This window comes from Ahaetulla prasina, chromosome 1, assembly GCF_028640845.1.
Source record: "Ahaetulla prasina isolate Xishuangbanna chromosome 1, ASM2864084v1, whole genome shotgun sequence".
NCBI lineage: Eukaryota > Metazoa > Chordata > Lepidosauria > Squamata > Colubridae > Ahaetulla > Ahaetulla prasina.
The window spans coordinates 317,012,986-317,026,389 of record NC_080539.1 but is presented as its reverse complement, the minus strand read 5'-3'; the positions used below and the strand labels follow the sequence as shown (position 1 = coordinate 317,026,389).

General features: G+C 41.4%; 1 protein-coding gene across 1 annotated transcript; it reads left to right on the top strand.

Annotated features, from left to right (window-relative positions):
* Nucleotides 1-5,568: 5,568 nt before the first annotated feature.
* SPTSSA (serine palmitoyltransferase small subunit A) lies at nucleotides 5,569-11,975 on the top strand. Its single transcript, XM_058162246.1, has 2 exons — nucleotides 5,569-5,687; nucleotides 11,421-11,975. The coding sequence occupies exons 1-2, from the start codon at nucleotides 5,585-5,587 to the stop codon at nucleotides 11,522-11,524; spliced, it is 207 nt and encodes a 68-aa protein (XP_058018229.1). The 5' UTR covers nucleotides 5,569-5,584; the 3' UTR covers nucleotides 11,525-11,975.
* Nucleotides 11,976-13,404: the final 1,429 nt, after the last annotated feature.

Below are 13,404 nucleotides of genomic sequence, written 5' to 3'. Positions count from 1 at the left end.
TTGTAACGAATTTATTTGCAAATTATGGTGGAAAATAAGTATTTGGTCACCAACAAACAAGCAAGATTTCTGGATTTCACAGATCTGTAACTTCTACTTTAAGAGGCTCCTCTGTTCTCCACTCATTACCTGTATTAATGGTACCTGTTTGAACTTGTTATCAGTATAAAAGACACCTGTCCACAACCTCAAACAGTCACACTCCAAACTCCACTATGGTGAAGACCAAAGAGCTGTCGAAGGACACCAGAAACAAAATTGTAGACCTGCACCAGGCTGGGAAGACTGAATCTGCAATAGGCAAGCAGCTTGGTGTGAAGAAATCAACTGTGGGAGCAATCATTAGAAAATGGAAGACATACAAGACCACTGATAATCTCCCTTGATCTGGGGCTCCACGCAAGATCTCACCCCGTGGGGTCAAAATGATCACAAGAACGGTGAGCAAATATCCCAGAACCACACGGGGGCGGGGGCGGGGGGCTAGTGAATGACCTGCAGAGAGCTGGGACCAACGTAACAAAGGCTACCATCAGTAACACACTACACCGCCAGGGACTCAGATCCTGCAGTGCCAGACGTGTCCCCCTGCTTAAGCCAGTACATGTCCGGGCCCATCTGAAGTTTGCTAGAGAGCATCTAGATGATGCAGAAGAGGATTGGGAGAATGTCATATGGTCAGATGAAACCAAAGTAGAACTGTTTGGTAGAAACTCAACTCGTCGTGTTTGGAGGAGAGAGAATGCTGAGTTGCATCCAAAGAACACCATACCTACTGTGAAGCATGGGGGTGGCAACATCATGCTGTGGGGCTGTTTCTCTGCAAAGGGACCAGGACGACTGATCCGTGTAAAAGAAAGAATGAATGGGGCCATGTATCGTGAGATTTTTGAGCGCAAACCTCCTTCCATCAGCAAGGGCATTGAAGATGAAACGTGGCTGGGTCTTTCAGCATGACAATGATCCCAAACACACCGCCCGGGCAACGAAGGAGTGGCTCCGTAAGAAGCATTTCAAGGTCCTGGAGTGGCCTAGCCAGTCTCTAGCTCTCAACCCCATAGAAAACCTTTGGAGGGAGTTGAAAGTCTGTGTTGCCCAGCGACAGCCCCAAAACATCACTGCTCTAGAGGAGATCTGCATGGAGGAATGGGCCAACATACCAGCAACAGTGTGTGAAAACCTTGTGAAGACATACAGAAAATGTTTGACCTCTGTCATTGCCAACAAAGGATATATAACAAAGTATTGAGATGAACTTTTGCTATTGACCAAATACTTATTTTCCACCATAATTTGCAAATAAATTCGTTACAAATCAGACAATGTGATTTTCTGGATGTGTTTTCTCATGTTGTCTCTCCTAGTTGAGGTATACCTATGATGACAATTACAGGCCCCTCTCATCTTTTTCAGTGGGAGAACTTGCACAACTGGTGGCTGACTAAATACTTTTTTACCCCACTGTATTTATAAAGTACTAAAGATAGGATAAAATCTAATAAAAATATTTGCAATAGTGGTGACTATCTAGCTTGGGTGTAGGGTGAAGGTGAAGGTTCATTCTCCAAGCTTATAGGTTGGTTTCCAAACGTTTCTTTACCAGGCTAGATAGCATCTTCAGCGGAGTTTAGGGGATGTCAGTGTCAGTGTTGTTCTGTTTATCATAAATATAAATATTTTTATTCTATTTTGCTATTAGGTTTGCTGTACCCAGAGTGCCACTGTAAAAACACTCCATTTTCACAATGTATTCCATTGTCCTGCAAATTTAGGCTTTCCCTACCAGACTCAGAGTGCATAAGTCCATCAGATGTTACTAACTTTCAGCTTAACTGCTCAAATTAGGTCACCTTAGCTAACATCTTCCGCATATTTTCCTCTTCATTTGATCACTTGTTGATGGAGTTCATTAATATTATCAATCCTCTGTTTCTGTGCTTGAGAGCCAAGCAGATAACCTAGCTCATAGTGAAAGTCTCTTGACAGCCAACATTTCTGACCAGAATCCTTTACCAGAAGCTACCAGATTAGCATCAGTTGTTGCACACATATCCTGGAAATGGATTCAGGATTTTTATGGATTTGTATTTACAAGGAAATTCTAGGTTAGCTTTAAACATGTTCAGCTGTTTTAGACACCTTCTACATAGGACACTCAACCTTTTCTGCAAACCACTGATATTCCTGGACTAACTGGTTTTCAGACAAAACTCTCCCACTTTCCTTATATTTGGCCTTTCTCAACTTATTTTTGGCAATAGTGCAGTGCCAGGCAATAGTGCTTTGCATGGGGGTAGAGAGGAAAAAACAGGAAAATAGCTTTGGACCTAAACTGGTTTACAGAGAAATGCAGCACAGAAGGGAAGTGGCTATAATAGCCAGTCATGTCAAATGTCTTTCTATAGTCAATGAAGGATGTTTTGCATTCTTTTTAATTTTCTTTGGCTTTCTCAATTAATCAGCATGTATCAACAGGAATGTTTCTTCTTCCTCAAAAGTACTAAAGACTTTTTATTTACAAAAAACTGGAAACCTCATATGGTACTTTTGTTCAAAAAAAAAAAAGAGTAATGATTTATGGATTTGGGGCTTAAAGGGGCTTAAAGAGAAAATTGTAACTGGTATAAATACACCAGAGAAATGGTTAGCATATAAATTAAGAAAAGAAAAAGAATGATAGTGAAACTTCAAAAGGATAATATGGCAAGAGAAAAAGTGTTTCATCAGCATTATTCCAATCTATATAAAGGACATGATGATATTCCTTTGGAGAAAACATGAATATTGGATTTATATTGACTGTTTTCCTATGACTATCATTAAGTGTTGTACCTTATGATACTTGACGAATGCACCAAGACAAATCCCTTGTGTGTCCAATCACATTTGGCCAACAAAGAATTCTATTCTATTCTATTCTATTCTATTCTATTCTATTCTATTCTATTCTATTCTATTCTATTCTATTCTATTCTATTCTAAAAAAAGTCAAAGTTTACCAAAGATTACAGTAAAACAAAGACATATTAGGAATGAAGCTATAACAATAGGAGAGGTTTTTCAATGCTATAAGCAAGATTAAACTTCCTGGACCAGATGACTTACCAGGTTCTTACTGTAACTGCTTTGAGGATGAACTTTTACAACTTTTGCAAAACACAGTGAATTTTATCTTACAAGGAGGAAAGATGCCTGAGACTTTGAACGACACAAATGTGGCATTAATACCAAAGGAACAGGACTTGACATCAACAAGAAATTATAGACCTACATAATTATTTAATCTATATACTACTAACATTCTCAACCTTTAACTGGGCAAAATAGTGCATCATAGTGCAACATTATTTTAACCAAGATACCTCAAATGGCCTAACTTATAGAATAGTAATGAGACCCATTACTATTGAGGGAATCAAATTTTGGAAAGGAGTGACTACTTCAGTGCTGCCATTACACTATAATAAATAAAGAAAATGTGAAAAAGATTGATTGAAGGATGATATTAAATAGTGAGCATTTGAGAAAAATGAATGTAACTTGGAGTTATCTGACTCATACTTTGCAATGCAGCAATTGTAGTAAAATGTTTATTCTTGATGTTATCTCAAGGGTGTACCCCAGAGGTGGGTTTCAGCAGGTTCTGACCAGTTCTGGAGAACCAGTAGTGGAAATTTTGAGTAGTTCGGAGAACCGGTAATAAAAATTCTAACTGGCCCTGCCCCATCTATTCTCTGCCTCCCAAGTCCCAGCTGATCTGGTGGAAATGGGGATTTTGCAGTAACCTTCCCCTGGAGTATAGTGACCAGACGTCCCGCTTTTGGCGGGACAGTCCCGCTTTTTAATAATTTGTCCCTTGTCCCGCGGCAATTCCAAAAAGTCCCGATTTTTTTTTGTTTCACTCCCATTCTGAAAATGGGAGGCGGCAACGCAAGAGGAGGAGGCGGAGAAGGGGGAGTGGCGGAGAAGGGGGCGCGAGAGGGAGGAGAGACACCGCTTGACTTCACCCGAGAGGAAGAGAAGAGCGGAGAGCTGAGGAGAGCCGAGCCTGCCTAGGAGAGCGGAGCCTGCCTGGAACAGTGGAGAAGCAGCAGCCACTCCTCCTCCTTCAGGCAGGTGGCAAGACTCAGCACACATGCGCAGCTCCCCCCCCCCCCGTCAATGGTGTCCCACTTTGCCATCGCTGAAATCTGGTCACTTTACCCTGGAGTGGGGAGGGAATGGAGATTTTATAGTATCCTTCCCCTGCCACGGCCACCACGCCATGCCCACCAAGCCATACCACGCCCATCAAGTCACACCCAGTAAAATTTTTTGATACCTACCACTGGTGTACCCGTCAATTGAAGATTTTTTTCTTATGGCAGTTACTTATTTGCCCCTCCCCCATTTTTACATAATGTTTTGAATAAAAATACTAACAGCTAAAAACATGTTTTTGAAAACGTGTATAAATGTTTGTTGCAAAATGAAGAATTCATAATTAATAAAGCTCTCTCGTTGCCCAGCCTTTCAGATTAGCCCCACCTAATTTTCCACTAGTGTTTCTTAATCCCTTTATTATTTTTTTTAAAAATAATTCAAGGCAGGAACATACCTAACAGTCTCCTCCTCATAGTTTCCTCACAACCCTGAGAAATGAGTTGGGCGGAGAGAAACTAGCCCAAAGTCACCCAGCCGGCTTCCATACTTGAGCTCCAAATGACAGGAGGAAAGAATGCTTGTTTGTCAAACGGGAAGCGACCCTTAAATCGATTTAACTTTAAATAAACTGTTTATTTATTCAGGAAGCGATATAGGAGTAAAATAGTCAGGAAGCTGGCCCTGGGGAGTTAGTTCTTAGGTTCACCTGCCCTGTCCGTGTCCTAATGTTTTCTCTATTGGTATCTTATTTTATGTATTCAGTTCATGCTTATACTTAGGTAATATATATATTACCTAATTCGTTCTTAATAAATAAAAAAAAAAGAGTTGTGGGTGAGCACAAAAGGGGAAAAACGTTGAAAGACAAATAAAAAGTAGTTAGTATAAAACTATGAGGTCTGCCTTGTGGTAGGAAAACCCAGGGAAGCTTTTTTTTTTCTTTTTTTTGAGGATAAAACTACCCAACATGACTACCAACTGGACCAGGGGTCTCCAACCTTGGCCACTTTAAGACGTGTGGACTTCAACTCCCAGAGTTCCTCAGCCAACTCTGGGAGTTGAAGTCCACAAGTCTTAAAGTTGCTAAGGTTGGAGACCCCTGCACTGGACTACCAACTTCTCAAGCTAGCACTCCCGCAGGTAGGCGCGGGCCTCCGGGGAAAAAAACCGTCACTGCGCCGCCTCACAGACAGCAAGCAGGATCGTGTTTTCCTCGGCCGGCTGAGAAAGCGCGTCATTTCCCCCTATGGCGAAAGTCGGCGCATGGATTCCCGCCTCTAGGCGTGGCTCGGCCGGCCGAAGAACAAGAGCAGGCCGCCGGGAAGCGGCTCAGCCAATCCGCGAAGAAGCTGGGCGTGACACGCGCCCTTCTCCCTCTTGTCCTCAGCTCGGCGGTGCGTTTCGCTAGCGCGCTCTTACGTACCGAGACGCTGCCGGGGAAATGGCGTTCAGCTCGGCCTGGAAGCGAATGTCGTGGCTTTACTACCAGTACCTGCTGGTGACGGCTCTTTACATGCTGGAGCCCTGGGAGCGGACGGTCTTCAGTATCCTTTACTCGCTCTTTTTATTGTCGTCCCAGGCCGAGGGATTTCCTGGCTCCGTCGGGAAGGTTCCCGTTAAGCCGAACGCAGGTTGCCGGGGCCGGTTTGGACTCGGGCGGGCGGGGGGATGCGAATGGGTGGCAGTGGGGCGGCCTTGGGAACTTGCTTTAGCTGGGCAACCCTTAGACCGGAGGCGAGGAAGGTGCTCTGTATGTGCGCCACTAGCTTGGAGGGGTTTCGCCCGCTACGGAGTGGAAGTTCTCCATAGAAAGCAGAAAACCAGCGGCACGTAAATGGACTGCCTCCGTTATTGCTCTATTTCCAGCCTTTCCTCGTTTTTAAGGCGTCGCTGCTACCTGAATACTTGCCTTGTACTTTGTCTGACCTCAGTGGCTTTTGGTTAAAGTACTACTTTAACAACAACGCAACTAAGGATGCCCTTGCTCAGGTTGGGTGTGAAAATAGAAATGTTTGTGCTGTGGTTTGGTGGAAGCGGAATAAAGCTCAGAGATGGAAATTAATGTCTGATTGTATTTCAGGGCTGTCATTTTAATTCTGTGCCGCTTTAGGAAGAAGATTGTGGCTAAGCTTCATGTGCTTTCAGAGATATTTTAACCGTATCATTTTCCTATCCCATCTTGAAAAGCCATTTGCGGTTAGTGCCTAGTATTTTATTTCTAAAGACAATGTCCGGATTTGCACTTTTCAGTTTCCTCCATTTAGGCACTTAGCAGTTAAAAGGGAGGCACAAAGTGGAAATTGAAGCCATATTTTCCCACTTTTCTTAACTATGGAGGATATATTATGTGTTCAGGAGATATTCTCACTGGCTGACAATTAGTAGTTTTTTGTCTATACTACCCACTGGATTGTTGTGAAGATAGACATATCCAGTTCTGATATCAGTAAAGTTATTCAATCAAGATTCATTTTTTTAAAAAAACCTTATTCCAAACTTAGGTCTTAATTACATGCTTTTGTGGCAATTTCAGCCTATCATCCTTTTTTAGGGTCTAAAAACATGCTACAGATTTCTGTTACCAATGCAGTCCTTCGTATTTATCATGAAGGAGCAAGTTTTGGAATCTGTTGCATTCTGAAAGATAATAATTTTCTTTCGAGCCCTCAGAACACTCCTTAATTTAGTTTTCTTTTACTGCCTAATTGTTAACAAATGCTCCCGAACAATTATGTTAATAACATTTTAATTATTTGACCAAAATCTTTAAAGGCAGAAGTTAGACAATATACACTTCAATGTTTTGCAGTTGATGGGATAACCAAAGCTTTTCTATAAACTCTGCGGTAAGAGCCAGTTGGTATAGTGGTTAACAGTTGAATAGGACTGGGGAGAATTCAATTCATGTAGTTATTTAGCTGTGGAAGTCCGTTTTGTGTCTGGTCAGTCACATAATCTACAGGTAGTGCACGACTTACAACCATTCATTTAGTGATTGTTCGAAGTTACGGTGTCACTGAAAAAAGTAACATGAACATTTTTCTCATGAGCATTGCAGCAGCCCAATGATCAAGTGATCAAAATTTGGACACTTGGCAACTGGTTCATATTTATGATGGTTGTAATGTCCCAGGGTTATGTGATCACCTTTTGCAACCTTCTGACACGTCAGTGGGGAAGACAGATTCTTAACAACTGTGTTACTAACTTAACTACAGTGATTCACTTAACATCTGTGGCAAGAAATATCATAAAATGGGGCACAACTCACTTACACAATTGATCCCAAAATAGAAATTTTGGGATCAATTGTCATAAATTGAGGATGCAGACTTCACAGAATGTTTTTCAGAATGGTGGAAACATTGTAAGAGGAAGTGCTATGTACTGTATGCCATCTTTAGCTGCTGTAGGAAAAGTGGGTTATTTAATAATAAATTGTGCTTTTTAATAAATCACAATAAATGTGATTCATAAAAGTTCTTTCTTTCCTACCCATTAAACTTACATATTTTTTAAATGCAGATCAAATCTTTGTTTCTAAATTAGTAGGCTAATAATGATTTACATTAATATATATGATTATATGTGCTGAAAAAATCCAATATAATCATTTTTTATTTTTTAAAAAATGTATTTTATCTCCTCCATGTACTACTCTGTTCTTAGGCTTGGAATTAACATAGTACTTGGTTGGCTTTCCATCCAGAAACACTTCCTCCTTTCAGAAGAATAATGGCTCTTTAAAGTGGTGCTTGCCACCTGCTAATATTTAATATCTATGTTGCTAAGTAAGTAATTTGTTCATTCAGGACCCCTGTATAGAATTCTTCGTTCTTGCAACAATTGATCCTTTCTCTTATTTTCTATAGAATAGAATAGAATAGAATAGAATATTTTTATTTATAGACCGCCCTTCTCCTGAAGGACTCAGGGCGGTGTACAGCCAAGAATAAAATACAGGAAAAACAACAGTACAAAACTAAGAACAACCCTTAAAAAAACCTATTTGATATGGCTACTTATAGATAAAATATTACCCTCTAAAATTTACAAAAAATTTAAAACCCATAAAATCAATTTGATAATTTAAAATTTAAGCGAGTCCAGCAAGACGGAATAAGTAAGTTTTAAGTTCGCGGCAGAAGGTCCTAAGGTCAGGTATTTGTCGGAGTCCAGGGGGAAGCTCATTCCATAGGGTAGGAGCCCCCACAGAGAAGGCCCTCCCCCTGGGGGCCGCCAGCCGACATTGCTTGGCTGACGGCACCCTGAGGAGCCCCCCTCTGTGAGAGCGCACTGGTCGTTGGGAGATAAACGGCAGTAGACGGTCCGGTAGGTATCCTGGTCCTAAGCCATGAAGCGCTTTAAAGGTAGTAACTAACACCTTGAAGCGCACCCGGAAGACAACAGGCAGCCAGTGCAGTCTGCGCAGGATAGGTGTTACATGGGAGCTCCGAACCGCTCCCTCAATAACCCGCGCAGCCGCATTCTGGACTAACTGTAGTCTCCGGGTGCTCTTCAAGGGGAACCCCATGTAGAGAGCATTGCAATAGTCCAGGCGAGAGGTAACGAGAGCATGAGTGACCGTGCATAGGGCATCCCGGTCCAGGAAGGGCCGCAACTGGCGGATCAGGCGAACCTGATAAAAAGCTGTCCAGGAGACGGCTGTCAAATGGTCTTCAAAAGACAGCCGCCCATCCAGGAGCACGCCCAAGTTGCACACCCTTTCCATCGGGGCCAATGACTCGCCCCCAACAGACAGCCGTGGCTGCAGCTGACTGTACCGGGGTGCCGGCATCCACAGCCACTCCGTCTTGGAGGGATTAAGTTTGAGCCTGTTCCTCCCCATCCAGACCCGTATGGCTTCCAGACACCGGGACAGTACTTCGATAGCTTCGTTGGGGTGGCCTGGGGTGGAAAAGTACAGCTGCGTGTCATCAGCGTACAGTTGGTATCTCACCCCCAAACCACTGATGATCTCACCCAGTGGCTTCATGTAGATGTTGAACAGGAGAGGCGAGAGAATCGATCCCTGCGGCACCCCACACATGAGGCGCCTCGGAGTCGATCTCTGCCCCCCTGTCAACACTGTCTGCGTCCGGTCAGAGAGGTAGGAGAACCACCGATAAAGGGTGCCTCCCACTCCCAACCCCTCTAACCGGCACAGCAAGATACCATGGTCGATGGTATCGAAAGCCGCTGAGAGGTCTAATAGGACCAGGGCAGAGGAGTAACCCTTATCCCTGGCCCTCCAGAGATCATCCACCAACGTGACCAAAGCCGTCTCCGTACTGTACCCGGGCCGAAAGCCGGACTGGAACGGGTCCAGATAGACAGTTTCATCCAGGTACTGGGGTAGCTGACATGCCACCACACTCTCTACAACCTTCGCCGTAAAGCGAAGGTTGGAGACCGGACGATAATTTCCTAAAACAGCCGGGTCCAGGGAAGGCTTCTTGAGGAGAGGTCTCACCACCGCCTCTTTCAAGGCAGCGGGAAAGACCCCCTCCCGCAAAGAAGCATTTATAATCCCCTGGAGCCAGCCTCGTGTCACCTCCTGTGTGGCCAGCACCAACCAGGAGGGGCACGGGTCCAGTAAACATGTGGTGGCATTCAGTCTTCCCAGCAACCTGTCCATGTCCTCGGGAGTCACAGGGTCAAAACCATCCCAAACACTCTCAACAAGACGGGTCTCGAAACTCTCGTCCGGATCTACCCAATTTTGATCCAATCCGTCCCGAAGCTGAACGATTTTATCGTATAGATAACCGTTAAACTCCTCGGTACGCCCTTGTAATGGGTCCCCCCCGCCCCTCCTGTTGAAGGAGAGAGCGGGTCACCCGAAATAGGGCAGCCGGGCGGTTATCTCCCGACGCAGTGAGGGTGGAAACGTAAGAACGTTTCACATCCCTCAATGCCACTAGGTAGGTCCTGATAAAGGACCTAACTAGTGTCCTTTAGTGTCCTTTAGTGTCAGACTCAGAACGGCTGGATCTCCAGGCACTCTCTCGGCGTCTTCTCCGGCGTTTCATCTCCCTCAGCTCCTCAGAAAACCAAGAGCTGGTTGAGACCGATGCAAAGGCACGACACGGTCCAAAGCTCCAGCTGCGGCCTGTTTCCAGGCCTGTTCTATGATCTCCCATGGAGAAAATGAGCAAATATTGCAGAGAAACTAAATCCAAAATTAGTTGAGTGGATTGGGCTTCAACAATGCTCTTTTGTTTCCATCTAAGTTACTGTTGATACTGCAAGATAGTCTTGTTTGAAATGTATCTTGTGACATATATGCCTTGCTATCATAATTCCCTCAAATCTGGGGTAACAGTCCTTTTATTTGCTAATTGTATTTTTATGTAATACTGCTAGCTCAGTTTCTCATAGAATACCGTTTGGGCTGTTCTGTAACAGTGATACTGACATTGTGGCTTTTGTTACAAATGTGCTGAGCACTGCGTAAACAAATATATTTTACAGCTCCAGCATTTTTTCCCTAAGCTTACAGAACAGATTTTGAGGGAGAGGAGGTATGGATCCTTTCCAATTATGTTAAGAAAAACTGTCCTATTGATAGAAAATTGGAATTGGATCCCATCTCCTAGTCTTCAGAATTACTTTTGTTGGTCAGAACTGACAATTGTTCAGCTTGATTTGTCCTGTTGAGAAGCAATATCCACTCCCTCTTCAGGGACTCGGACAAAACGTTTCAAGGATTTTATAGAAGAAAAGAGTCTTGCTTTCTCCCCTTCTTACAGAAATCTTCCTGAAAGAGAAAAAGTGGTTGAATTGCCTGTCTTCTGAAATTTGATATAGTATGTCCTAATTGCAACCGTTTAAACACACTCTATAATCCACATTAGTTTATGCAGTCTCTGCATTCATATATTCCTATCAGTCTATTGCTAGGTTGCTATTAATGAAGAAATTAGTCTGAGCCTGAATTTAAGCAATGATCTGAGATAATAAATGTGCTAAGTTTGCTTCTGAGAGCTGGTTTTTACTCTTACAAATGTCTGATTATTAATCACTTTTCCTTTCTGTCAAAGTTGTAAAAGCTCTTACCTTGAAAATTTGCAGTGAGAAGTTGAACAGTTATTTGTTGAGTCAGACTAATCAAAGATTTTTTTTGATAGTTGTACCATCTGTACTAAAAACCATTTAACTTCATAGGATTTTGGTAAATATGAAGAAGAATGCATATTAAACATTTTTACTATATCATTTGAGATGTTGATAATCCACTTTTGTAGCCTTTTATGCTTTCCTTTACTTTCATTCAGATTCCATGTTAGTGTCTATTATTGGAATGGCACTTTACACTGGCTATGTTTTCATGCCTCAACATATAATGGCCATCTTGCATTATTTTGAAATTATGCAGTGACGAATCTCCGAAAGAAGCCAGTTAGAAATGAAGATCAGATTGCTAAGAAAACTGATTATTTACAACTTAAGGAATCCTACAGATGGCAAAATGAGCACCATTTGATGATTGTGGCAGCCACTAGGGGCATATGGAGATGCAAATGCATTTTATTTATGTATAAGATTCCCTTGTATATTTTGTCTATTAATACTGTGATTGTTTGTACCTTTGATATCAGTATTTTCTTAACTTTGTGACTGTCTTAGTATTATACTGTAAAAGCTTTTCCTAATGTACATTTTGCCTTCTATTTTTTAATCAAAAATTACCTTATTAAGTGGAGCTTGAAGCTTTTGCTATTGTATACTTAGGTCCATCTGGGTATATTTCTAGTAGAACATTTTGTAAGAATGTGTTTAGATTCATGTATAAACGTGGATATACTCATAAAACTTTCTTATAAAACTTACTCAGGTGCTTGAGTTGCTATCTGAATTGTTTAAAACTGTGGTGTAGCGCTCTGTTTTGCTTTAACAATAAATGGAAAGCTTTTTCTTTGTACTTGGAGAAAAACATCAAAACTTACTATTGTATATCTACAACAGTATGAAATGTAAGAAAGTACTGGATTCATTCCTTATCTGCATATAAAATATTTATTTAATGCATGTCATTTGGAATTTTATGACAGAAATTTAATGCTGCTATTATAATTTCTAACTAAAATATATATGTTTATTTCCCAAGGAACATATTTTATTACTGATTTCAGTTTAAAAGACTATGAGTATGGATGTTGACTATAGTGTAATCATGTCTGTATTCTAAACCCAATGTTGACAGTTTTCAACTTTTGTGAATATTTAAATCACATCACCAAAATAAGTTTGGAATGGACCTGATTTAAAATATGCAGCAGTAAGGAGTTGCCTACTGGTCTTAAAGTTCTCATAGTTTTTATAGCATTTTTCAGATTTGTATTTTGGACTGTAAGATGCAAATTTTTAAGGTGATTTATGTTATTTTTCAGAGATAAAAAAATATGAAAACAGCATTGATACCTAATGTGTGTCCTTAATTTTAGAAGAACACACGGGTAAACTTCTTTTAGAAATGGACAATGCTATAGAAATTTACCAACACTTGTTAAAGAAAAACTGGGTAGACCAGATACCATAACATAGCAGTTGAAAGAACAAATTTTGAATTGGGATGTTCAAATCTCAATTCTGAACTTTAGACAAGTTCTTCCCTTTACATTTCTCTCCCCAGTTTCTTATATTGGTATTGGTTATATTGATTTAGCAGGATTATGAGAATAACTATTTAGATGGTTTATATTGAATACACAACATCAGAGAGTCCCCGAGGTTTTGAGGGTGCATTGAATGGCATTTTCACAAAGTCCTTGCTTGGGAGTATTACTATTTTATAGAATGACTGTCATGGGTTAACATAATCAATTGCCAATCAATTTATCAATTCAAAAACTTGCTATCCACTTGACCCACTCCCGCCTTCTATATGATGCTCCATTTTTAAACATGTTTAATTTTCTATCTTTGATAGATAAATTTGGACATTTCCAAATATAGCATTTAATTGTGGACAGCTAGGATTTCATTTCCTAAGAAATCCTACAGTGCTAAAAGACATTATTGGAATAAATCTGTAAATCTGAGAAAGGAGTCTGACAGACACAACGGGAAATGTCTGGGCACACTGACAGCCTAAGTGCTACACTGGAAACCCTAGCGCTATGCAAATTATATAATCGCATTAAAACCATCCCCTTAAATTATTCTTTGTTGTTTACAGTATTCTCTATAGAATTACCAGTTAATACCATGGTTTAAAAAGCTTGCCTTGCAGAGTCTCAATAAAGGCCCCCAGTGAAC